This window comes from Urocampus carinirostris, chromosome 11 (assembly GCF_059441175.1).
Source record: "Urocampus carinirostris isolate Australia breed hairy pipefish chromosome 11, RoL_Ucar_1.0, whole genome shotgun sequence".
Classification (NCBI taxonomy): Eukaryota; Metazoa; Chordata; class Actinopteri; order Syngnathiformes; family Syngnathidae; genus Urocampus; species Urocampus carinirostris.
In genome coordinates, this window is record NC_142359.1 from 11,162,649 (window position 1) to 11,190,345 (window position 27,697).

A 27,697-nucleotide genomic window follows, 5' to 3' on the forward strand; every position below is an offset into this window, starting at 1 on the left:
ATTCAAACAAAGACTGGATGGGAAGACGAGGATTAAGCATCTCCATCCTCGCCTTCATCCACTATATAAGCTTACTCTTCTTACCCCTCTTCTCCCCTCCCTCCAAGCATCAAGGGGATTGTCTCACGCTCTATACATCAAGAAGGATTATTCTTGTTGTGGTCCTCAGCAAGATGGATGTTTTTCTTATAGCTTCTTAGAACGAATATATCGAAGGTCCGGTTTGTGAAAAGACTGGTGAAACTGGTGTTTGTTATAAGGTGAGTCTTTGCATATTTATAATGTTTTAAAAGATTAAACGGGTGTCTTGAGACGGTTGAAAAATTCAAATGCTCTTTACAAGATGTTTTCCATTTTCTTGGAATAGACTATTCAAAAGTTTGTGTCACCCAGACAATTTTGTGTTTTTCATAGAAAAGTCACACTTTCATTTATTAAAAAGTCAGACTTTCATTAACCCCAATATTAATCTCTGTGTTTTGTGGCCAGTCTCAGATGTGGCTTGTTCTTTGCGACTCTACCTTGAAAGCCAGCCTCTTGGAGTTGCCTCTTCACAGTAGATGTTGACGCTGGTGTTATTTTGCAAGTGTTTATTTAAAAAAGTGGCTATTTAAACACCGTATTTCTCAAACTACAGACTCTAATGTACGTGTCCTCTAGCTTGGTTGTGCCTTCAACTTCTTCTTCTACTCTGGCTGGAGCCTGTTTTCACTGTACTCTGAGGGGAGTAGTACACACCGTTGCAGGAGACCTTTAGTTCTTGCCTAAGTCTCGCTTGGAGTAGCCTTCATTTCTTTGAACACCAATAGACTGTTGGGTTTCATAAGAAAGTTCTCTTTTTCTGATTGTTTAAAAATTTTAATTACACCCACAAATATGATGCTCCAGATACTCAACTAATTCGAAGGAAGGGCCATTTTATAGCTTCTCTAACCAGCGAAACAGTTATCAGATGTGCTAACGTCATTGTACAAGGGTTTTCTAATCATCCATTCACGTTCCAAATCAATTAGGAAAACACATTATGTGCCAGTTGCTTAAAATGGACATCCACATACCTATGTGGTTATTGCATTCAAAAAAACAGATGTTTGCATGCAAACCATATATTTTACGTCGGGCATACAACTTACACAACGATTTCTGCCCAGGTGGCCGACAACTTTTTCTAGAAAAAAAAATATATTTCGTTTTTATATATATATTTTTTTCAAATCAAACATTTGCCTTATTCCGATTTCGAAATCTTCGTTCGTTCGGTTTGGAAATTTCGTAATTTAGGTTTGTTAGGCAATTTGCATACTCGGCAGCCAATCAGAAGCCTGCTTCCGGACTTTCCCGAGCAACATAAGGTCGTGCATTTGCATATCGTTTGTCAAAGTAGATGCACAGAGAACACAGGAAAAATGGATCAGTGTTTAGGAATCAAGCCAAAACCTCAGCCCCAGAAGAAATATTCAAAAGAAGCTAACAAAATGTATGACGCTACAAAACGTAAACGTACATTAAGAGCAACGTGGAAAGAGGAGCTCATGCGTCTTGTAGCAGACGACGCAACGCAAACATTGCATGAATGAAGATGAGTAAATACAGGATGGAAAACAGCGATGTCTTATACATGCAATGAATGTTGTAAGTAGAATTATAATAAACTTAATTTTAAAGTGTTGTTCTGTTATATGTTCTGATTATCAATCCTTAATACTTTGCAACAACGGGTTTTTTGCAATTAGTCCTCTTTTTGCATTTCAAGTTGTGAAAAATGGGGCAGGCAACTTTTCAGAGTTGTCTGCCCTGGTGTATGGTAACTTTTTTGTCATGGGTCTCAGACACTGATATTGGGTGTATTTCTGATTAGTATGTAATCTTGCCCTCATGTAGGTATCAGATCAGGGGATGTTGTAAATGGTGGTCCGTGCACCCCTTTGAGACTTTGTGATTAAGGGCTATTCAAATAAACTTGATTTGACTTCAATAATAACAACATTTCTAGGCCACCTCAAACTTTTGAACGGTAGTGTATGTAGCGAGTGTTGACACACTTGGGATGGGTTAAGAATTAAATAAAAAGAATAAATGTGTTGAAAATTCACAAATAATCTCATCATACTCGCTTATGTTTGGTATTTTCGAACATCATGAGTGCGGCCTAAAAATCTAATAAGGCTAAAGCTAAATGTCATGACTTTTTAATAGACTCCCTGGTATAAACACTTGCAGCTCGTGCCAGTCCCGTGAGTAGCTTGTGCTCACAAATCACATAGACTTTGACTTGATCAACACCTACTTAAAGGTAAATTGTCAAATTGTCACCATCAAGTACAATAACTGGCAAATTGTGAAATTGGAGACTAAAAAATCCCCAGCCAAAAAGTTGTTCTAACGCCTCAGGACTTTGCAAATTCCAGTATCCAATTCCATACTTTTTACTGCTACCTATCATTGTCGGGTGCTGTTTGACCTTCAGTATTTGTCACATGAACCTATCGGTATGCAATCGTATGTGTCCGTTTCGGTGTGTGTTTTGACACTTGTGCATATTTCGGTTTGGCACGCTTGTCAACGCGCGTATGTCATGCTCATCGGCATGTATTTAAGCGTTTGTGTATGTGAGCGTTTGTGAATTCAAAGGGGGGAAAACAAAATAAAGGATTTACTCATGCTTGGCTCATCATTAGAATGCAAACCATACGCTTTTACAGTATGTGTTAATTATATATAAACATAGGTGGAAGTAAAGTTGTGGATTTATATTGAAATAAGTCCTGAAGTCCTTTAAGACCGTGTTGTTAAGATACAACTGGTGTGCACAGATGGACAGTAGATGGTGCTAATGCTCCTGCCCCTTAAAAACGGTTTGGAAAGTTGGTTTCTCACGTCAAAAGATTAAAAACATTGACTTTCTGTAGGAAAAAGTGCTGACATTCTTATAGCACCGCAATGTCCTTTATAAAATATTGAAAAAAGGTTAAGATATTCTACTATCTCTGCTTTAAACAGAACAATCCTTTTGTTAGCTCATTTAAAAGTGGATTTTTTTTCTGTATTTTGGGTCATGGCCTGTAATTAGGGTGGCATGTTGGGTCCTGAAGTCCAGAACCATTGACCTAGAGTCACAGGGTCTGGTTCAACTGCAAAATATTGTTTGAAAATGCCTTTTAATTGTGGCTGCAAGTCAAAGGCACATCTGCCGATACCCGGGTGAGCAGGTGGACCACAATTTCCCGACAAATAGGGCGGAAACTTGACCAGCAATTAAAAAGTATTAGTCACGGCATGTAAGCCAGTTGTGAAAAGATGATATCATTTGGAAAGGCAATCAATTATGATGATAAGGGCAAAGAGCCATCCATCCATTATCTGCACAGTAGGGTTGCGGGGGTGCTGGAGCCCATCCCAGCTACATTCCCGCAGGAAACAGGGGACACCCTGAACTGGTTGCTAGCCAGTCACAGGGCACACAGAGACAGACAATTCACTCGCTCATTCACAACTAGGGACAATTTGAACCGGACAATTTTTGGGAATGTGGGAGGAAACCAGAGTGCCAGGAGGACACAGGGAGAACATGCAAACTCTGCACAGGAAAGCTGGTAACTGGATTTGGACCCATGACCTGAGAACCGTGCCGCACACGCACTATGCACTGCCCTGCCCTCATGTATTTCGTTTGCAGCTTCTTAACTAATAAACCGCACACAAAGCTATTAATCCAAGTGCAGACAGGAAACAGCCTGAACAGCATGTGCAGAGTCCTATCGGGGTATGAGAAGAGGTTATGAGAGAAGCCCGGGGTGGTCTATGTGGAGTCATTTGATTCCCCGCCACGAGCGCTTTGACTGGCAGGTATCGACGTGTGCTGGCGCGACATGGGGTGCAAGTCTGATTGGTAAAAAAAGCTTTCTGAGAATAGTCGCCATGTCGCTGGCTTAATGCGATGCCAAACTGCTTTTGACATTAATGGGACGTGTGCTTTTTACATTAGGGCTCGCTGACATGTGGGATATCTCGGACTGGTATCAAACATCATACCTGTCAACCTGTGCGTTTTTGCCGTACAAAGTACGTTTATTATGCATTTTAAGACGTGTAAGACGTACAAGAAAATCCGTACGGAAAAACGCAAATTTGTCAATGATGGGTACCATCCGGTATACACCGACTATCACGAAATGGCAAATCAATCAAGTCAAACCAGTTCGCCGCAGTAGCCTCTATCTCTGTATCGGTTTTTTTCATTACAAACGAAGCGAGCGGTTTGATGCTACTGTGCGCATGTGTCTGCCGCCTCGGATTTCATGTGGTAGTTTGTGTAGTGAAAGGAAGTCCGTCTCATTTTCTCTAGAACCGGCTTTTTCGGCTCAACTCATTAAAGACAGCCGGCTCTCATACGGCTCACTTGCTTTGATGCATTATATTACGAATTATTATGACTCTAGCCACCTCCCACTAGGGGGATATGGCTGTGGTATATAATATAAAAAAATAAAATAAATAAATAAATAAAGAAGTTAAGAAAAAAAGGAAATATAAAGGATAAAATGAAAAAAGACAGGTTTGTGGTTATCCCTTTAATCAGTATATTACCAACAATAATTTAATGCAGAAAATGAATTAATAATTTGAATAAGAAAATGTATTATTCTACTTAATTATATTTGCATGTATTTTTTCCTTCTACAGTGAACGTCCAAGCTACTTCATTTTTGAACTTTTTTTATAAAAAACCTCATTCATGTCGAGCAACTCAGTATCTCACAACAAAATGTTATTTAACAATATTAATGATATAACGAAACACATGTACAATATAACATGTTAAACTACATAAATAAACACGTTTGAAAAAAAATATGGTGTAAGATTATTTTGTATTTTGTAAGGGAAAATTCGGCAGTCTGTAAGGGCATGGAGCTTGACAGGTATGAAACATTCATTCTCTATTTGATATTTAATACCGACCTAATGTTTTAAGAGTGTATGTTTTCACACTTTGTTCAATCTTTTGATGCATCACTGAAATAATTTGCATCCACATCACATCTGCCTACTTCTCCTCGATATTCCTCTCCTGTATCTGATCGTTTGGCAGGCCTTCTTAACTTACCTAATATTCCTCTAATCATCGAGCACGCATCCTCACGCATACATCGGGTTGTGAGAAGAAAGAAAGAGTGGGAGAGGGGGAAAAACAAGTCTTATTATTACACCAGAGCGTAATCTGATGAGTGCTGTTATTTCACACAGGGCTAATTGGTTTTGGATGACACTCTGGCAAAAAGGGGACGTCTCGTCGCATTACACTAACGTTTCAGAATTGCAAGACTGATATGTTTGCAAGTACTACTCAAGTTGCCGCAGGTTATTTTTCATTACTTATATATAACTCAATACCGTTTTGATAAATGCCATTAATGCAGTTCTGTTCGCATCGTTCTGTTCGCATCGCTTATATTTTGATTCGTGCAGATTTTTTTTACCAGACTGCTTATCTCGGTCTGTGCGTATTTCTCCACCTTGGATTGGTCGGGTGATTTTTCGCATGGCACATATTGACGTGGGAATTAAACTCCAGTGAGTTAGAGTTGTGTTTAAATATAACTTCATTGAATGAAACCAATTCAAGAGTAGAGATTCATTTCTATCTATCTACCTTGGTCATATCCCTCAAGAGGGGTGACCGACAGCAAGACAAACACATACAAAGAAAATAAAAGGGAAATAAATAGCAAAAGAAACACACAAAAATTTTTGGACCATAGCCAACCCAATTGCCCAAACACCCAAACAAGTTAGGCACCTCGGCACCCAAGTTGGTCATGCTTTCGTCCCTCCAGATGAAATGGGACACCAGAAAGCGGCCATGTCACTCGGGTCAGGGTGACACAACACACTCTTTTGTTCAACAGCAGGGCCCGACAGCTTTCACTGGTTGACCCCTGCCGCATCATGCGGGTGCCCAGCCCATCTTTAAGAACGTGTCGACAATCCCACTATCCTTTCACAACACCTCTCCACTCCTTTCTATTATTCTATAATTTCTATTTCCCTGTGGTGAGGGGCCCTCTCCATGTGAGAGGTAAGAGAATTCTCCCACCTGTATCATTGGCGTCAATGTCAGTTTTCCTGTCATAAGAGGCGACTAAAGTGGAGGGATAAAAAAGTTAAAAAAGTTTAAACTATCCAATAAGGTGTGTTCCACTTCATGATTGTGTCCCACTTATTGTTCGATTCTTCACAAGAAATTACAGTTTTATATCTTTATGTTTGAAGTCTGAAATGTGGCAAAAGGTCACAAAGTTCAAGGGGGCCAAAAAGTTTCGCAAGCCACTGTACATATACATATGCATACATGATAATCCTGTTACCTTGTTACCGCTTGTTCTCAAAAGTATATCCGTTGCAGTCTAGACCAGGGGTCAGGAACCTTTATGACCCAAAAAGCAATAAAAGCAAAAATATTTTGAGCCACATCATTTCTTTCAAGACAAAATTCAACAAAACCGAAAAACCTGCTCTCCAGAAAAAAGCCAATTCTTCTGCGCAGTCTATTTCACTGTTTAACATTTGATGGTTTCATAAAATCTATGAAATAATAATAATGCGATTTTTGTCCTAAAAAATGGTTTCAAACAAGGTGCAAGCAAATTTATTTTGTAAAAATGTCACAAAATACTGCAAACGAGGATACCTACATATTTACCTTCAGTGAAGACAGTGCTGGACTAAACTATAACTAATACTATTGTAACCAACTGGAAAAATATCGCTAAGAACAGAAAAATGCTTAGGTGTGCACAGACCCTTCTCTCTCTCTCTCACCCAGTTCCCTCAGCAACTCTCTGAGTTTATGTCTAGGTGTGTGACTGAAAGGCCCACTTTTAGCAACTCTGCCTACCTGGCCTGCTGCTTCATCTTGCATGGCAGGCAGAATAGAGGGCCAAATCTATGTGCCCACCCAGACCAGAAGCTAAATGTAGATGTGTGGTAAAGGGCTCTATTCTGTGGCAACACCACACATTTGAATAAAATCGTGAAAAAAACCCTCGCCCTGCAAGTAGTTATGGTAAAATAATGAAACCTTTTTGGTTCCTAAAATCTTTGTGCTGTGTTTGTTGTAATTATAAACTAACTAAAGGTGAAAGGGTTCGATAATTGAATGATCATGACATTTTGAAGCAAAAAGTATTGTATCGATCAATACTACCATGTATTGACCTGGAATCCAATCAATATCAATTCCCAGTATTGCCCACTCCTACTGTAAACCATCAAAGAAGAGCTGGCACCCTCTATATAAACCATAATAACAATAAAAAAGAAATACAATCACGTTTCTCATATGACTCTATCTGTCACTTATGTTTTTGTCTTTCATCAGGTGTAAGAGCTTTCTGCAGTCGCCCCCCTGATGGAGGCTGCAGGCATGGCAGCGTGACGCTTTCTGCCACCAAGGAAGTTCTGCATCATGCCCCCCAGCAGCCACTCCCTAGGGGGCATCAGGCTCCCCCCCTCCAGACCCGGTGAGTGGAAGGAACTCAAAGCTCAATTCTCGCCAGGATTGATCCTATTTATTATCCTCCCTACAAAACGCGTGGAACAGTATGTTTTGACAGCTGTGAATCTTAGCATGCACACAAAGGGACAAGGGCATTGAATATACTGTGACCATGAGCAAAATCCTTTCATGAAATGCCACCTAGCACACAGTGTGTTTGAGGCTCTGGGTGCTAAACAGCAAGGAGAAAATAGCTGAAAGGTTGTTTCCTGAAAAATCACGTTTGATTCTATTTTAAAGTCTCATCTCATCTCATCAGCTGCACCGCTTATCCTCAGTAGGGTCACAGGGGTGCTGGAGCCCATCCCAGCAATTGTCGGGCAGTGGGCAGGGGACACCCTGAACTTGTTGCCAGCCAATCGCAGGGCACACAGGGACAGACAACTCGCTCGCTCATTCACACCTAGGGACAATTTGGACCAGCCAATCCACCTGAAATGCATGTCTTTGGAATGTGGGAGGAAACCGGAGTGCCCGGAGAAAACCCACGCAAGCACGGGGAGAACATACAAACTCCGCACAGGAAGTCCGGTAGCTGGATTTGAACCCACACAGGAGGTTCCCAAGACGTTAGAACTCTGCCGCACACGCGCTGACCACTGCGCCGCCGTGCTGCCCTATTTTAAAGTCTAATACGACAAAATTCATACATTGATAGTGCAAGTTTGCCCACCTGTTCCAAAGATCATTAAGTCCAGGTGTGTCAAGTATGCGGCCCGTGGGCCGGGACAGGCCCGATAGATGATTTCATGCGGCCGACCATACATTTCTGAGTAGGTCAAAAAAAAAGTAACGAGTTTCTGGGTCATTTCTATCAAAAGTTATGTTTTTTTAAAATGAATGCAAACCAAATGCTTTCAAAAACTCATGCTGTTATAATTCAATATCCCATATCCGCGTGCGTTGATTTAATTTTGTCCTGTTTGTTTCCTTTCAACAATCCTGCTTAGATGCACAGTCACCAAATGAGAAGTCTCCAAGTGTATCATGTAACCAAAGGGTTTCAATATTCATCCATACATCCATTATCTACACTGCTTATCCTCACTTGGGTCACGGGGGTGCTGGAGCCCATCCCAGCTATCTTAGGGCAGTGGGCAGGGGACACCCTGAACTGGTTGCCAGCCAGTCGCAGGGCACACAGAGACATACAATACCCTCGCTTATTCACACCTCGGAACAATTTGGACCGGCCAATTAACCTCACACGCATGTTTTTGGAATATGGGAGGAAACCGGAGTGCCCAAAGGAAACCCACGCAAGCACAGGGACAACATGCAAACTCCACACAGGAAGGTTCGATCTCATGACCTCAGAACTGTGCTGCACAAGCGCTTACCGCTGTGCCGCCGTGCTGCCCTGGTTTCAATATTAGCGTGCCAATATGTGCAAAAACTCCGGTGTTGATGGTTCCTGTCATCAAGATGGCGTTTATTTTTTTATTTCATTTTCTGATTCCAAATGTCAGAATTTTGTCCACGTTTTAATAAAATAGGACATTAGGAGCAGTCATCCAAGTTGTGATTGGAAAGAATATCATTCAATTCCAGCAACAGAAGCAAGTGATTATAGCAATTGAGGTTTCAAGATAGCATTTAGAAAAAAGGCTAACTAGCATCATAAGCAAGCCGAAGGAATGAACAGATCACTCGCCAACCAGCAAAAGTGTAATTGTTGTCGCAATGTCCACAATGCCATAATAAATCTGTTTGTGATTACTAAATAAGGCATAAACCAAATAAAAGAGTAAATAGTCATGCTGTACAACAATTTAGAATTCAACAAGTAGGGAAATAATTACCGTAAATTCCAGACTACCGTAGTCTGCACCTGATTATAAGCCATATGCTCAAATTTAAAAATTAAGCTCGAGTTAAGCCATAAAATTAAGCCATAAAAATGAACTAATTTATTTCAGTTTCTTACTTTTTAAGTCTTCCTTACAACTGGCACAGAATGCCAACGGCACCGTGCCCCTGTTCACCTAACACCTGCAACTTTTTTACTTGTTTACGTCACATCTTTTTGGATGTGATCATTCAAGATGGTGTTTACAAAACCAAACACATATTTACGACTGCACTGAAAGGAAACGCGAATGACGGCTGCGTCACGTAAAATATGAGTCTGATTTTTTCAGACAACAGCGCCAGGGCAACCATACTGGAGAGAATAGTGCCAGATTATAACACAGACAAGGAAGTCATTTTTGTGTCGTCATTGTTGTTTGCAGCGTTACCAGACTAAATTGCATTTGCTCGTTTTGTTCCTCGGGGATTAAAGGAAACGGACATTGACGCCAATGATACAAAGGGAGAAGTGTAGCATTTTTGCTAAATAACTTCCACTGCTGTTCAATTCCGATGTATACATTGAGGACTTGATTATTGTGTGAAAAAGTGGAAATATCCTAAGCATGTTGTTAACATTCAATAAAATACTGTTAAACCTCCTGATTTGATCCTGTTGTGTATTATACGGATAATCTTGGCAAAACATCAACTTCTTCAACAGAGTCTCATTGATGTTTCCCAACGTCACCACAGACTTTTGCGGAAAAAAGCAGCTCACTGTTTTTCTCCTTCCCGCCATGGAGAAAAAGAATAAGTCGCAGCGCATCTAAAGCTGCGGTGTTTAAAATGAAGCAAAAAAAGTAGTGGCTTATAGTCCAAAATTTATGGTAATAAAAAGCAAGACTTTCTAAGCAGTGCTAATCTAGTTCCCTCTCCTTCCAGTGTAAGCAATGATACCTATACTTTTTTCAAGCTAATGTTGTTTGTGGCCTTGGAATGCAAATAGGTGAGCAAGCAATTATTCCGTAGGTCTGACTCGAGATGATGCAGGTTAAACGGGGAATCTTCTTTGACAAGAGCTTGTTCTTGTTCCCCGACGTCTTTCTCGTTTGTCTTAAAAGTTGACGGGACCTGTGTTGCTCCCGCAACATGACGTTTTCCTTTTAAGGTTTTAAATAATGTCACGCTGCAGTCGGGGACCTAAAACTATCTGTATGCATGCGTGTGCCACTTTGTCTTTATAGCATTCAAGCTACACCACCGGTAGGGCATAAAAACACTCAACAGACTAGATGGCTGGTGTCCATATGCTGAATAAAAGATGTCTCGGTTCGTAGCGAATCAGACGTGTCAGCCATTGACAAATTATACAGACACAGTGCTTTGAGAGGAAAGAGGCAAAGAGCCAAGAGTGCTGTGCTTTCTGACCTTTTTCCAGAGCTAAGTCTTTGTCCTCGACTTCCATTCTCTAGGCTTACCTAAATGGATGAGTTCAGTATATCCTGGCCTGTTTTTATAATCACTGGAACGTAGGTTTCCACAAGGACTGAATGAACTGTACCTGATGCAATTTATAATTTAAATTGCAGGGTTTTCCATTTTAAAACTTGTGAGGAAGCCGCCTTAAGCAAAAGGGATTGATTGCTCAACCAGGCGCAAAGCTCCGTCTGTTTTTATTGCTGGTTTCAAATGGAATTCCAGTGTTTCCCCACAATAATGCCACACTGCTTTTTTTAGAAATTGAAGAAAGAACAAACGGAAAAGTAAAAAAATAATACGACCGAACAACTCAAACACTGTTGTTTTTTGCCGGCTCTAACTAATTCAACCCTTATTTGGTGTTAGGGTCTTCATTGACCTGTTTCATGGTCATAAAATGTAATAAATGATGTGTCTCAGGGGCCACAAAGTCGAATTACAATGGGAATATATAATTATGGATCCTGTAGGGTACTACCCTGCAAATTCATTTTCCCTAACCTTTTCCAAACACCGACTGCCAACACATCGAAAGACCCACAATTTCTTCACAAGACCCTTAGTTTTTCCTAGAAGGGCAAACAAGACCACACACAACAGGGGTAGTACCCTAAATGCATATCATGTGTGTTAGGATCTTGTATTGACTACATTGAGCAATACTCCTTTCTTTTTGGTGGTCAGGACTGATTTAGATCCCGGGTCCAGATTGTTGCCAATTCCTTACACAACATGTGGGTCAAATCGTCAATGATTTTAATCAAATAAAAATTGCAATATACAATACAACATACCAGTGCTTTACAACATGACAGACCTATATCTGCAACTGAATTTGAAAAGAAAAAATGTGAGTCTCTCGCTTCTCACCTCCACTTAAATGACTGCAGCCCTAGCCTCATACCATGCGAGGAAATTAACAGGATTTGTCTGTTGTATTTTCACTCCTCCATTATTGACACTGTAGTCAAGTCAAGTCATGTTTATTGATTGGTCTCTCAGGAACCGCCCTCTTACGGTTCAGATCCTACCTCTCAGATTGGACGCACTGTGTTAAATATGGTGAAATGACATCTGAGCCCTTTAGTGTTACATGTGGTGTTCCGCAGGGTTCAGTACTTGGCCCCCTTCTTTTCAGCATTTACATGCTTCCATTGGGTGATATTATTCGCAAGTATGATATCAGTTTCCATTGCTACACAGATGACACTGTAGAAATCCAAGGCGCAGAGTACGGATTCAAGATGCCCATGCCGTATCACTCACACTGTCATTTATGAGGAGAGTTGAGATTTTTTTTATTAATCTATGACATCCTGGTGATAGAGACAGTTTCTGCGCCAGGGCCTTCATCACCCTTAACAAGTGGATACGACTGTAAATATACTGGATATATATATTGCCTATGCATAGAAAAATAGGTACTCATAGAGCTTTAACTTATTTTGGAATAATGTTGTTGCTAAACTTCATTGCACTATTTTTTACTGCAATATTGTTCTGATGCACTTAAAGTATACCTTTCAAATCTTTATTACGTATTTATCCTGGAGTGTCATGTCTTATCACATTGTAAACAATGTTCACCATGTTGCTATCAATGACAATAAAGCCAATTCTAATTCTAATGATCATATTCTTTTGGAATATGTAACGTATATTTCTTAAAACAATACCTTCAAACAATTCTCTACAGCAGATTTGAACAACTTTATTGCGTTATGTCTTTTAAAGAGTAATTTAGGTACTTTATTTAGTAAATCAAAATTGTTAGATATCCTGTGACAACATTATGACTGGCAATATTTTATTGTTGATTGTTGTTTTTATTAAGTAGTGACTAAAACAGCTACAATATTTTACCATTAGTGTATTCATTCTCAACCAAAAACTAACAGATTTTAAAGTACTATAAATCACCAAATATTTTTTTCTCTTACGTTTCATGAAATGGATGGCAACTTCCTATTCCTATCATTTTTAATTCCTAGTTTCTGATTAAAAAACGGCTGCAATAAAGGGACATTCGTTATGAGTATTGGGACAGTATCCACACCAACTTACTGATCCCTAGTTAGGATGATACCGTTAGTGTGGTTTGATTTAAGCCAGGGGAAACCCTAAATATGTATCAAAATGGTTGACTCACATGTCCAAAACCACATCTAATGAATAAATACAGAGATGGATTCAAGCAAAAATACTCGCAACAACGACTCAAATAACTTCTTACTGTAACTGCCGTAAGCAGTCATGCAGTATGTTGCTGGCTTGCTGACTCCAATTAAAACCACATTTGTCAAGTCGCTCAGTATTTTATGACAACAGAACGCCTGCTAGACAAATTACCAAGTTCAGATAAGAGTGAGGACAGCTGGTTGAGCTCGTAATCGGATAGTAGTGTTGCTCGCCTTTGGAAACTGTTCTGCTTTCTGGGTAACGTGCAACCGGGTTACATCATGGTGGGTCCGGTGTCAGACAGGACCCCCTGTGGTATATTAAATGTCAGACAGCTGCGTTGTCAAGACGTTGCAGACAAACATTCCTGTGTTTGTGGCACACTTAAAGGTTATCCCAAATTATTAAACGTGTTAAATGTGAAAAAAATCTATCTATCTATCCATCTATCTATCTCTGAAATGAAAATGATCTGCATTTATATAGCGCTTTTCAAGTCAAGACTTCCCAAAGCGCTTTACGGTGTGCTTCACATTTCCCAATAGCGGCCGTGCAGCAATGTAAGGCGCTAACCTGCTTATTGGGGGTATTAGGGGTTCAGTGTCTTACCCAAAGACACTTCGACATGTAACACGGAGGAGCCAGGAATCGAACCTGCGATCTCTTAATCCCAAGATGAGCTCTCTACCTCCTGAGCCACTGCCGCCCCATCTATCTATCTATCTATCTATCTATCTATCTATCTATCTATCTATCTATCTATCTATCTATCCATCTATCCATCTATCCATCTATCCATCTATCCATCTATCCATCTATCCATCTATCCATCTATCTATCTATGTATCTATGTATCTATGTATCTATCTACCTTGGTCATACCCCTCAAGAGGGGTGACCAACAGCAAAACAAACACGTATACAAAAACAAAGAAAAGAAAAAAGAAAAAAGTAGCAAAAAGCATAAAAAATTGACCATGGCCAACCCAAATGCCCAGACACCCAAACAAGTTAAGTACCTCGGCACCCAAGTTGGTCTTGCTTTCGTCCCTCCAGATGAAACGGGACACAAGAAAGTGGCCGAGTCACTCAGGTCAGAGTGACACAACACACTCTTTTGTTCAACAGCAGGGCCCGACAGCTTTCACTGGTTTACCCCTGCCGCATCCTACCCATGCCTTAGAACACGTCTAAACATCCCACTATCCTTTTACAACACCTCTCCACTTATTCCTATCACCATTCCTATTTATCTTCATTGGTATATTCCAATAATTTTCCGAGATAGTGCTGTGACGTCATGAGAGGGACGAAAAAATTTGTCAAAGGGGTTATGAGTGTTTTAGGTGAAGTTTTGGTAGTTTTTGTGGAGAATGCCTTGGCGTTGTCGCAGGTTGATGCAATAGTGGTACAAAAAAGGCAAGCAGCCAAAAGGGGAAATCTGGCAAAAAACACACAGAGAGCCACCGACAGGGGGCTAACTGTGACCGATTGTTGAAAGGTGCCTTGGGGGAAAAGCGCTGTACGACCAATACATGCAGTGAGCAGTCAGGCTTCTCGGGAACAAACAATGAAAAGCGGCAACGGGTACGGCGACAAATGCAAAATCAGCCAGGAATAACGTGTGCAAACGTCAGGTTAGCCTGCCACATGACATACGGTGGGCAGCCAACAAGCGCCAAGTGGGAGTAAAAAATCAGGGAAGCCTTCGGTAGTCCCGACACCGACGGGGAGCTGCCGGAAAAAAATGAATAAAAAGCCACAATCGCATGCCTCCAAGCAGAAATGAAGGGTATGAAATTGCTGTTCACAACATTCACTGTCTTTTTCAGAGCTGGCCTCACATATTGTGTTAGTGGGATTTGCCATTTTGAAAGTGTTGTGTTTTTCACGAGTCCCCTGGCGTTTGGAATATTACCCAACTTATTTGAATTATTGTGGGGAGGAACACTACATGTTATTTGCCTACTAAAACAAAAATTATGTTTGGGAATACCTTTAAAAGGCTGAAGGTAGGAAGTCTTTGGCATGTTTCCAGTAAGAAGACTTTAATTCATTCATGATGATAAGACCGGACTGAGCCACATTGGAACCTTAATTTTTAAGATTTCAAAGTGGCAATGTCTGTCATGATACGCATGACAGACCGCCCAACATCACTGAGACTGTCTTCAGAGTCTGCTTTGGCATGAGGCACACATAAATAGATGCTAGAGTTGCCACTGGAAAATGAACTTGTTCATTATGTTTATGCCCTATTACATAATTTAAGTTTACTGAAGTTCATACTAAGCATCTGCCATGGCATGGAACAAGGGAGCGACCATACAGTAGTTTAAAGGAAAAGCCCTTTTCAAGCATATTTGAGGATTTTCAGTAGCTAAAAACAAATCACACAAAAAAACATTACCACCTCCTTCTTTTCCTCCTCCATGCAAACGACTCAAACCTCTCATAAATGTATAAAGTTAGAGAGGGGGAGTGGGAAGGAATAATATGAGTAGAAGAGGCAAGGGAGGGAAGAACGATTGGTTAGCTGTTTGGATGGTGCGGGGGGAAGAACTACCCTCAGAAAGGCACGATTCCAAGTTACATTGTGAGAAAAGGTTCTATCCCAAACAGAAACATCCCCATCTCTGCTTTGCCGCCTCTCTGTTGCATAACGTCCCACCTATACCTTTGAGCTCAACTGTCAGCTTAAATCAAAACAGCAAAGGCAAATTTAAATCCACTGCACCGCAGGAATCCTTCTAAGATTCCCACTGAAGGATTTCATCAAAACCTTTCATATCTCTCCCGTCCTCCATTTATGAAGCCGAGTGAGTCAGTTTTGAAGAGATTTGAACCACAGTTACAGTTCATGGGCGGGTTGGCCAGAAAGCACATTAAAGAGAGCAGGTGTCTCTCGGCTGTCTCATGCACTGCAATATGGACTATAAATCATTTTAATGTTTACTATCAATTGTGATGTATTGACTCTGGTACCGGATATTGAGGCAACCCAATATCCGGTAAACAAAGTAATCATACAAAAGAAATGGCCATCCACCTATCTGTTCAGACCAAAAATGGAACTTAACCAGGAACAAACAGCTTGAAGAAATTAAATATAGTTAAGTTCCAAGATCTTCATTACAGCAAAGTGCCTCTGTAGTAGGTCAAGTATCCACAATTCATCCATATATTGTAGGAACAAATGGCTAGTGCCATTAAAAATATGCATCTATGCATAGTTCAAAGCGGCTGTCTGCTCCTATCTTCGGTGTTTTTCTTCCCGTTTTGACAACTACACTATGGACTACTTCTATCCTATGGGACATGGGTTTTAGCGCACAAAAAATGCGTGTATTCAAGGAATTTCAACTCCTTGCCCTGAAGAATTCTCGTGCCGGCGTGATGAAGGGGCCTATCGTGGAAGAAGAGCCGGAGCTAGCGAAGCGGCTAGCGCCGTTATAAGTCTTCGGTACCATCCGTAATCATGGTAAATGCGAACTCACGACCAAATAAGATCATCGAGTGCTGGTGGAAAACATCTAAGCGCACAGGGAGCGCAGTTGCTGTGTTTTGCGGAAACGTGGCTCACGTTTAGCATTCCGGACGCTAACGTGTAGCCACCCGGAGCTACCCGGAGCTATCCGGCTTCAACGCCGCTAAACAGAGACACGAAAGCCGGGGTGAATCGGAGAGGAGGCGGACTTGCTAACACGAGGTGGTGTATCCCTGGATTTTCACAAAGAAAAGTTTTCCATCTGCTGCAGGGATGTCGAACTTTTGGACTGGCGTGACGTCATCCACTCCGCTACAAGCACCCCTAGGGCATCATGTTAATCTGTTAATAAACAACGGGGTAGACTGCTGGAAGTGTGAATTTCCCTACGGGGATGAATAAAGTATCTATCTATCTATCTATCTCTATCTATCTATGATGCAACTAATGAATGCTGCTGTCTTAAAAGTGCAACGTCTGTGTCTGGAGTAGCTATCTTGAAGTCACACTTTGTCAGCATTCGACACTCACGCACCAGCATATGGGCCCAGTGGACACACACGCGCAGAGCAAATATTGGCTGATAAGATTCCGGAAGGGAACAAAGGCATGAGAGAAACGAGCCCTGACCAAAATAATGAGAATGAGAAGGAGGAAAGGATCACACGGGGAAGAATGGATTTGAATGAATATATGGGAGATGGGAAAGAATGGGGGACGAACGAATTGAGAGGGATGTGAATAAAGGACTATGAAAAGCAAGGCGAAAATAATCAACATCCTCCTTAAAACAGTTTGTGAAATAAATTACCACAAGGTAACTGTAAACTATTTAAGATAAAAACTACCATAGCGTATTGCAGAAGAATGCAGTCATGCTCGTCCCCATGGGTTTTCCTTTTTGCTTTCTATTTCTTAGTGTAGCATGAAAATGTGAAAAATAATAAGAGGCCTTCCAGTACAGTCCAAACACCAACCCAAATCCCAAGAAAGATGCAGAAACAAGAGTTTATTCGCGTGCGTCTAATGCACGTACTTTCACGCTCATCATGAACTAGCTGACCGAGGCTGCAATGATAATACAAGCCAGTAGATGGAGCCAGCGAGTATGAACGATCCAAATTCCATACAGCTCTATTAATCAGAAAATTTAAGTTAAAACAAACATTTCAGCATGTTTTTCTAACCGCGTATGTGAATCCAAGCAAAGAAAGTGTTCTTCCTTCAAGCACCAACTCTTATTTCCTTTCCTGTCACTCTCCCACAGTCTTCCTATGCCTGCTGGTGGCGCTGTTCCAGCAGACTTGTCCCTGCCCTCCACCCTGCTTCTGTTCCTCAGACCGCCTGCTGGTGGACTGCGGAGCCCGAGGCCTCTCCGCCCCGCCTCCTGTGCACCTCCTTCCAGCGGGGAGTCGCTCCCTCCTGCTGGCCAACAACAAGTTAGCCACGCTGGAAGCGACAGCATTCACTAACCTGTCTTCACTGGAGGTTGTTAGAATCTTTTGTTTTCTCACATTACAATGCTGGTTGTGTAAATGTAGCACAAACTTGGACTCTCAAAGTACTATTAGTCATAAGGGCGAGGATATGAATTCCCTTCACAGTGTATATGCTCTTTGTAAAAGAAATTTTGACCAGTACCAACGTTTTTTAACTGAATCAGTTCAATTGAAACACATATTGATTGTGAAATATTTTTGCAGAATAATTAGGGCCTCTCTTTTGAAGTCAAATTCTGTGTTCCAGGAGCTGGACCTCTCAAACAACTACCTTAACAATTTGCCAGCTGGATTATTCCGAGACACGAGCAATCTGACAAAACTGAGCCTGCGCAACAATTCTCTGACTCGAATGGACAGAGATCTCTTTCAGGTAGTAGCAGAGTCCATTAGTTTATAAAAATAGGACGGATGAAGCTATCATCAATCAGCCGTTGATATGTGGTATTCCAAGTAGATGATTGATTTGAGGACACCAACAAAGACAAAATCGATCGTTTGGTCGTGCTGTATTTACAGGGTTTGGGGAGTCTCCAGAGTTTGGATCTTTCACTCAATGGCCTGGCATCTGTTCCTCTGGGGCTCTTGGATGAGCTACCAGGACTCAGGTAAACTGCTTAAATTACGTCAGAATTTTGGCTGTGAGACGATTTGAATCATGTGTTTTTATGCTAAAGAGTGCTTTTCTATGCAGGGAATAGTCGAATTAAGATCTGAATCTTGCCTGTATTTTGGTTATGTGGGGCCATGTAAATGCACACAGAAATTGGATTAATTCTCATCTCATCTCATTAGCCGTACCGCTTATCCTCATTAGGGTCGCGGGGGGGCTGGAGCCCATCCCAGCCATCTCCGGGCAGTGGGCAGGGGACACCCTAAACTGGTTGCCAGACAATCACAGGGCACAGACAACTCACTCGCTCATTCACACCTAGGGACAATTTGGACCGGCCAATTCACCTGACATGCATGTTTTTGGAATGTGGGAGGAAACCGGAGTGACCGGAGGAAACCCACGCAAGCACGGGGAGAACATACAAACTCCGCACAGGAAGTCTGGAGCTGGATTTGAACCCACGCAGGAGGTTCCCATGACATGAACTGTGCCGCACATGCGCTAACCACTGCGCCGCCGTGCTGCCCTGGATTAATTCTGATTTGTCTAATTAAGAATGTTGGGTTAGTCCTTATCCCTTAGTCCTTTTTTTCTAAGTAAGCAAATTATTTAAATGGATACTCACGAACGAGTAATCAGAAAATAAAAGTATTAACCCAACCATTTCAACCGGACGTGGTTTGACCTAGACATGAATCGGATTTCTTTGCATGTTAATATGGCTTTCAGTAACTGGAATGACCGCAATAGTCCATTTACAATCTTGCATGTAGACATACCCATAGAAAGGGAAAAAAACTGGATAGTGGTCCGTTTGCTTGAAGCAAAACCCTAATTTCACCAGTATTTTGACTTAATCTGAATATTACCTACACAATAGCCTTTTGTCACGTTATTGATTCCAAAACGTCTCGTTACAGGTGGCTGTCCCTGGCTGGTAACCGTCTCCACGGCTTAGAAAGGGCTGCCTTTGAGCCCCTCGCCCGCCTCCAGCAACTGGAATTGGGACACAACCCCTGGGAATGTGATTGCAACCTGCGGGAGTTCAAACATTGGATGGAGTGGCTACTGTACCGAGGTGAGCTTCTGATTCATGTTGCCCTCGGCTCCAAGCAGGGTGCGAGTGATTGGCAGCGGTGAAATGAAATCAAATCATACCCGTGTAAATGCACATTCGCCCTCCTCGCCTCCCGTGGAACATTTGTCGGCATGTCACATAAGCACAGCTGTTCCGGGCTCTCTCCTCATGTGTGAAAATCTGAATTCACCTCAACGCCCAAGGCATTGGCTGCCCCGCTAATGAAGCATATCGCCTCTCCGCTCCATTATCCTCGCTGGTCTGGCGAGCATCTTGCTGCATTTGACAAAGAGGCATCCCCAGATTATGCATGAAAGCTTGGCGGTCATATTCAGTGCCAATTTTGATTCTATATTAAGCTACGTGTGATTTTTCTCATACATATGTCTTGAGACCGAGTTAAGTTGAATTCGTGATGAGTGATTTTTTTTAAATTAATTTTATACTCATGTGAAAAGTGGCATGACAATCGAGGGGACGGGTATAAGATAAGCTTCAGAGTTCTCCTATCAGACCTTTTTCCCTTCCGTTTTAACTGCAATTTTACTGTAATGTTGTGTATTTTTAAATTAATTGGTATCTCGATTTTGGATGGACAGAGAAAAAAAAGACTAAGTGTGGGGGAAACTGTGATCTCTTCCAAGGCATCCTGCTGGGATGCTTGCAGACAGTCTGCTCTGATTACCACCTCAAGTCAACGGCCTCTTTGGATCAGATTGAAGTCCTGTTCTTATTTTAGGATATTTTATCTGGTTTCTTGTATAAAATACAAAATGTCATCCCTTGAAGAAAGCAGATGTATTCTACCTAGCGGTCGTCAAATCATTGCTCATTTTCAGTATTTTTGTCTTATCTAGGTATAAAATTTCTTAAAATGAGAAAACTAATCTGCATGATTTTTGCATGTTATACATATATTGGTTTTATTTTACAAAAAAGTTGGAATGTCTTGAAAGAAGAAAGTTAAACTCAAAAAAGCAACATTTTCTGACAATAGACTAATTTTTTGCAGTGTAGAAATTATTTGAATTCATCTACATTCCTAGTTGTCTAGTGGTTAGGATTCGGTGCTCTCACCCGTTGGAACCCAATGTCGGTCAAATGTGGTTAGTAAGGTAGTACATTTACCCCGTACATTTAATTGAGTGAGTTTTGGGAAATTTCATACTTCTAGGAGTATTTTTAAATCCCTATACTTTTACTTTTACTTGTGTAAATTTGTGAAGAAAAAAATGGTGCTTTTACTCCGCTACATTTGGCAACATTGAAGTCTATACTTCGTTACTGAATAAATCCCCTCCATGTAAGTTCGCGTCTGTCTGTCTCCGCCAAGGCGCATTTATTATGACGCAGAACTCTGCCAGGCTCTACCATGTTTAACCAATCAAACGTAGCAGCCTCCTCACATGACCATATTCAAATTTAACAGGGGGAAAGTTGTTAACGGATGAAACAGATCAAAAATGTTGCTTGGCATACAGACTATGAAAACACAGAAAGGGAGGAGCACCCCTGGCCTCACATCAAAAGCATCTTCCCTTTACAAAGGGTGCAAAACACCAGCTACGATATGCAATGTCTCATTTGTTCGAGTTCATGGGCTAGCTTGTTGTTCTGCATCCAGTGCCTGTTAAGATAAGTATTGGGTCTTTAAATGTGCTACTTGGTCTACATGTGCTTAATTTATTGATTTGATTTATACTATTTTTATTTCATTGTTTACTAAAGCACTTGAATTTACGTTGATTATTTTAATCTTCTTCCTCATGCCATGAGGCTCTTTAACTCCACCCGGGAAAGTAAAAACCCACATTAAACCCCACCCCACATTTGCATATTACCCTATTTTTATTACAGTGTGTATTTTCCGTAGCACTATTTAAATACTCTATAGGAAAACGTTTTATTGGGTATTTTTGTATTCTATAACTACTATTTTACTAGTACTCAAGTTAGTATTTGGATGACTACTTTAACTTCTACTTGAGTAATATTCTGAAGTAACAGTACTTTTACTTGAGTAAAATTTTTGGCTACTCTACCCGCCTCTGCTGCTGATTGATCAATTTTAAAAAAACCTCGTGTTTAACATGACCCAAACTTTTGCATTTTCGGGTGTTACAAAAAAATGGGTGTATGACAACGGCGACCGATAATCTGAGTCAAATCGGGAGGCTAATCTTACTACTGGTAACCATGGACATCAATACTATCTGTTTCCTGCGGGGGAGAAAACCCCTACCTATGAGCGAAAAATAAGGCAGCTCGTTTTCCTTCTGTGCGGCCTGGTACCAAAGGAACTAGTGGTTGCTGACCACAGTCCGAGAATATCCACAGGAACTAGACACTCAATGCATGCCATTTTGTAAAATATACATAATCTGTATTTTCCAAGTTTGTTTTAAGGGTGCAGGCAGTGTGTGTTTGGTGATGCATTAGACATTCCTCTGTCAGTGTACTACCCTCTAAGTCTCAATTAACGTTTTTTTACAGTGTGAGGTGTTTCCTGAGTCACCATCCCCTTATCTTCTCCCCTCCAGGTGGGAAGGTAGATGCAGTGGAGTGCACGCTACCAAAAGACCTGCGGGGGCGAGACATCCGTGGCATTCCCGTGGAAATGTTTAACTACTGCCTCCAGCTGGAGGACGAGAACGGAGGAGGGGGAAGCGAAGGATCCAGAGGAGGTCCTCCCTGCAGTAGGGGCGCTCTTAACCCCAGCGGGTCGCCTCCGTTCACCAGCGGTGACGACTCCTCATCAAATACGGGTGGAGGAGCCGCCGAATCCCCCGCCGAATGCGTACGGTCCCGATACAAGCCCGTGAGCGTGCGGCGAGCCATCGGCACGGTGGTGATAGCCGGTGTGGTGTGCGGGATTGTTTGCATCATGATGGTGGCGGCCGCTGCGTACGGATGTATCTATGCCTCACTGATGGCCAAGTACCAGAGAGAGCTAAAGAAGAGGCAACCCCTCATGGGGGATGGCGAGGGGGACGCCGACGACCGGGAGGAGAAGCAGATCTCCTCGGTAGCTTAGACGAGCCAAGGATTTGGGGATTGGCAAAAGGGCTCAAAGTCGAGAACGGGTTTGAAAAAGAAGGCAATGATCACCACCTTTGACTCTCCGTCTGTCACGGACCGGTTTCCTTTTATTTTTATATCCGTTCGTTTTGCCTAATGATGCTGTCAGAACTTGAAGGTTTCATCTCATATGCAACATATGACTCACTGAAGACTGGCTAGTGGATATTTTCAGGGAATCTAGAGCAAGGATCGGGAACCGTTTTGACTCAAAGAGCCATGAATGCAACATACCAGACCATTTATTTTAAGAAGAAAATCAACAAAACCGCCAAACACGCTTTTCAGAAAAAAGCTAAATCTTACGGTCCATTTTATTTCACCATTTGATGATTTGATACAAATTTATGAAATAATAATACCAGGGCAAACTACTTAAAATGTTTCTCCCTCCCGCAGTGAGATCTTTAAGGCTCATTTTGACCGTTTTTGTTGTAAATAATGGTTTCAAGACAAGGTGCAAGCAGAGTTCTCTTGTAAAAATGTCATAAAATACTGCAAACGAAAAGCATACTGATGCATTTAGGGGATTCCGCTATGTGTGCAGATATCTGCAAACCGAATCAAATAGCTCTGGGTGCTGGGCTGGCGTTATCGGGTGTTTACAGATTGTTATGGGGGTCTTCATCATAAACCTCCATATACAGGTTTTTATAGAGAGGCACTGTCAAAACAGGGTCTGTTAGTGTAACACATTGAAACTCTGCCCTGTATACCGTGGACCAAACCAAGACAGTACTGCGATGCTTTGGCTTCACATAGACTAAAATTAGAAAGATACACAGTACCATGATCCTTATTTTATTTCTGAGTCAGATGTACTCATGAAAAAGGTCATGCCTAGCCTGTGATCCATGCGTTCCTGACCCCTGCTCTAGAGTATGCTTTCGAACCAACGCTCTGTTACAAATCCGCTATGAGCTCATTATGTCGTCTTTCAATTCAAAGACACTCCTGGCACAGAACTAAACTTGTGGAAGGCATCCTAACAAGTCAAGACTGGGCCGCATCAGAACAAAACAATAGGACCAGATTTCAGCTTCTCTCTGGTCCGTCTCAGGACATACACAAAAAAAGCTTGAAATGTCATAGATATTTCTCAGAGGTCCCACAACAAACTCCATCAAAGAACTTCAGAACCTTCCAGCACTTTAATGCCCTGATAAGTTACCCGCCATGGTTTCTCCTTCCTTGCCTTTTTTTTAATAAAACAATCTTTCCTGGAGAGATTAGAGCTAACACGGGATTAAACTGAAATATGCTGCTATATACACACACCTCATACTACCGTTTCCAAACATGTATCTCTCCATTTAGTGGCTATGAAAAAGGAAAGTTTTTACTAACATCTAAGGCTAATATGTGATGAAAGTTGCATCGGCGTGATTGGAAAATGCCACTTCCAAAGAGAATTTAATTTGCATTGAGTCTGAGTACAAATATTTTTAACAGTCATTGCACATCTCCTTAAATTATTTCCTTTGTTGTATAAATTGGCCTAAAATAAACCTGTAACAGTGTATTATGATGCATTTATCCATTACATTATCCTAGCCTGGATGGTATCCCATCCCATGTGTCAGCCTTCTCAATTCTTTGAATCCACTTTTGTATTTTGTTGTGTTTCTACAGGGTGTACGTTTTGAGGTATCACTGTAACGTTTGTTCATTAGTCGTGTCCAATCATTTTATCGTGCTGAGTCAGGTTTCCACCAGAGACAGAGTTTGGTAACCATTTCAAGTAGTTTCAACCAATGTTCCCTTTAATTTTCCACGGGTCTGAGCGTTCACACAAAGTCGGTGAGCAATGCTTGAAACAACAGTGAGCAACAGCAATCCCAAGTGTGGCAAGATAATTAATTATCAAACATGTCCAAAACTTGACATCAAGTTACATTTTGCTGAGTTTCCGGCAATGCAAAATTATTTTTCCCTTTTGAATAAATTGACTCATGTACTATTGCAAAGGTTGTACGGCCTACAAACTTTGTTTGTTCTTACAATTCTTTCACAAGATATCCATTTCTTTTTATTTCCTGATATATTTTGTCGCATAATACTAACATTTTTTGGGGCTTATTTAGTCGGTTATAAGATACAGAACTGTACTTAATCACGTTTTCTTCTTTTTTCTGTGTTTTTTTTCTATTTTTTTTAAATTCCTTTAAAAAAAAATCTCATTGTGTTTATTTTTTTTTGAGCTGTTACTTTTTTCTTTTTGTTCTCTATTAACTTTTTTCCTACATTTCTTTCTTTTCTTTTTTTCTAAATTTTTCCTTATTTTTTCTCTTCCCTTTGTTTCTTTTTTTATCAGCTTTTCACTACTTTTTCATTTTGGTATTTTTTTCTTTTTTGTTCTATTCCCCCCTTCCTTTAAGTCATTTTGTGCATAATTTTACATAATATTTGGTCATGTTGGGATTAAAGAAGCAAAAACAACCCGAAGAGCCGTTTAGGACCCGAAAGAGCCGGTTCCTTTTAGTGAGCCGAGCTGAAGAAACCGGTTCCCCGACAAACTCTACTAACTTTACTCAACTTCGTTCTCCTTCGACTCGACTTCAAAATACCGCATTTAGGACACAATGTCAGGGGAACCCGTGTATTTTCACCTTCATGCACTGTAACTTTGACTTGAGTCGCTTCTTAATTAGTAATTTTGAGCCCTGATTTTTGTGCGCTGGCTAGATTTTCTTGTGCGCCGAGAATGTGCGAGCAGTGCGCATTTGCGCACGCGCGCAGCTTAGAGGGAACACTGGTTTCAACGTCATATTGGAGAAAGTTGGTGAAACTACATCCAAGTAAGGCTAAATCCTGCCTATGAAAGTGGAAACTTGCCGCTTCCGAGCCTGCTGTTGGTAGCTAAGTATCTTAACTAGCTGAATCATGTTCTTATAACCAATGTTTGTGTACAGCAAAAAAAAAAGTATAGTTTGCTACTTGATACATAAAAACTGAGTGTCTCATGACGAAACGGTAGAGTGTTGCTTTTTATGATATTAAAGGTGTTTTAGTCAAAGAGCGATAAAGAGACATTTCTCGGTATGCGGTGACTGAAATAAAAACATATCACACTATTGCCAGGCTTGACTGGATCAACACTTTCCCATTTCTGGTCTGTCTTCCAGCAGAGGGTGAAATAATCAAATAAAGATGAGTAAACAAACACATACAAGTACACGCACTGGGTCAAAACAGCAAAGGAATCAGTGGCAGATGCAGATCCTCTGTGTGTGGACTAATCCTTATCATATCCTTTACGCCTCAGTTCCTGCCAACACTTTTTCCATCCTCATCAACTCTGTCCTCGTATCCTCTTGCGGTTATCTTGTGTCCATTTATCTTCCTGACACATCTTTTCTCATCGTTGGGAGTGTTTTTCACCTTGCTATTCCCCCCTTGGTATGCGTTGTCTGTTCCACTCTTTGCCCTTCCTTCATGTCCATTCATAACAATGACTTACCTTCAGTCTACTCTTTTCTCCCGACTATTTTCCATTATATTGTGATGTCAGTTATTGTGGACAGACGGGGTCACTATTTCGATAGAGGCTGTGCTGTGCAGTCAGGAAGGTGAGGAGCTGCCTCAACTGTCATCATGGAAATGGTTATTGGTGTTCTTTTCAATTTAACTTCACAATTCGGGGATTTTCAAAATCGCTGAATTAAGACTATTATCAATACAATTAGTATGTAAAATATTACTGTGCTGTTCATCCCTAACCCTAAAACTAACCCCTAACGCCTAACACCGACACCACCATCGCTCGCCACGGAAGATCCATTTCCGCGTTCGGAGAACAACCCGAGTATGAGAGCGACCTGCTTCCCACGTCCAGCAATCACAGTATCGTGGGTGCAACCCTATCTCTTTCTTTCAATAAAACGTGTGAGAAACGCAACGCAAGTGGGTCCTGTCTCCGTTCTGGTCTTGACAGCGATCCGCAATTTTCCCCCAGTCTGCGAGATTGAGACCCCTGGTCTAAAGTTTGAAAAACCTGATTTTAAGAGAGCAATGGCAACGTTTCAGTTTATAAATTGCCTGTGATGACATGGAGGTTGTCGAGTACTTATTTTCGTACCTCTTAGGAAAAAGAAACTTGTTTATTTTGTCCTACCTCCGGCGATGGCGGTCTTCTTTCCCACAGTGACAGTGATGGCGGTGGTTGCAATCACGATCCTTCCTGCTAGAAGAGAAAGCAGTACACAATGAGGATGTACCAATACCTTGATATCATAATCGTCACCAATAAAAAAATAAATAAAAATACATAAAAATGATAAAAGTGCGTAACAATATTAGGTACCTTTCTTAAGGGCAGCTGTTCTAGACTTTTTATCATCAATGTAAAATACTTCTCAATCAAAGTACCAGCACTAAACCATTTTGGGTTAAAAAAACAAGTGCACTGCCATTTATCAAACTTTGGAGTTAAATTCTTTTAATACTATTTTTTAAAGTTCTATTTTTTTTTTAAGTTGGAAGTTACTCTCTCTATCAATTTGGTGTTAACAATGCTCAATTGAGTTTAAAGAGCTCTACTTCTTCATTTGCCACCGTGTATATCTATCTGCTTTTATTTTATTTTCAGCAAAGCTGTTCGGTGCGGAGCACTTCAGGTAGGAAGAAAGGGTGGGATTGTTGGAGAGTGATGTCACGCTTGTCTCCACAGGTTTTCTTTCAATTTGTTACAGTACAGTCCAAATGCCAAACAAAACCCCAACACAAATTCCAAAAATAATATATTTTGAGTTTTTCCTTGCCCTCGTGTAGGTTTTAGATCATGGGATGGTGTAATAATAGTCTGTGGTTTGCAATAATCCTTGGTCTGTGCAGCACTTTGAGACGCTTTGTGATTAAGGGTGTCACAAATAAACATGACTTGACTTGATTCATCCTGAGGTTTTGAGTTTTTCCTTGCCCTCATGTCGAC

The 27,697-nt window shown here is 41.1% G+C and overlaps 2 protein-coding genes across 5 annotated transcripts in view; one reads left to right on the forward strand and one right to left on the reverse strand.

The window, feature by feature from the left end:
- Nucleotides 1–25,841, forward strand: lrtm2a (leucine rich repeat transmembrane protein 2a). The gene is made up of 7 exons (XM_088347205.1): nucleotides 1–260; nucleotides 7,382–7,523; nucleotides 17,764–17,984; nucleotides 18,243–18,368; nucleotides 18,515–18,603; nucleotides 19,532–19,689; nucleotides 22,230–25,841. The coding sequence occupies exons 2-7, from the start codon at nucleotides 7,469–7,471 to the stop codon at nucleotides 22,721–22,723; spliced, it is 1,143 nt and encodes a 380-aa protein (XP_088203331.1). The 5' UTR covers nucleotides 1–260; nucleotides 7,382–7,468; the 3' UTR covers nucleotides 22,724–25,841.
- LOC148356399 (voltage-dependent calcium channel subunit alpha-2/delta-4-like) overlaps nucleotides 1–27,697 on the reverse strand; it is a 104,437-nt gene that overhangs the window by 33,461 nt on the left and 43,279 nt on the right. For 3 of the 4 annotated variants that reach the window (XR_015851987.1, XM_088347204.1, XM_088347202.1), the window contains one exon: nucleotides 26,882–26,950. Coding sequence is in view for 3 of the 4 variants with exons in the window: in XM_088347204.1 (XP_088203330.1) it covers nucleotides 26,882–26,950 (69 nt within the window). In the remaining variant the exon portion in view is untranslated. The remainder of the gene's footprint in view (nucleotides 1–26,881; nucleotides 26,951–27,697) is intronic. The other variant, XM_088347203.1, reaches the window with a different exon arrangement.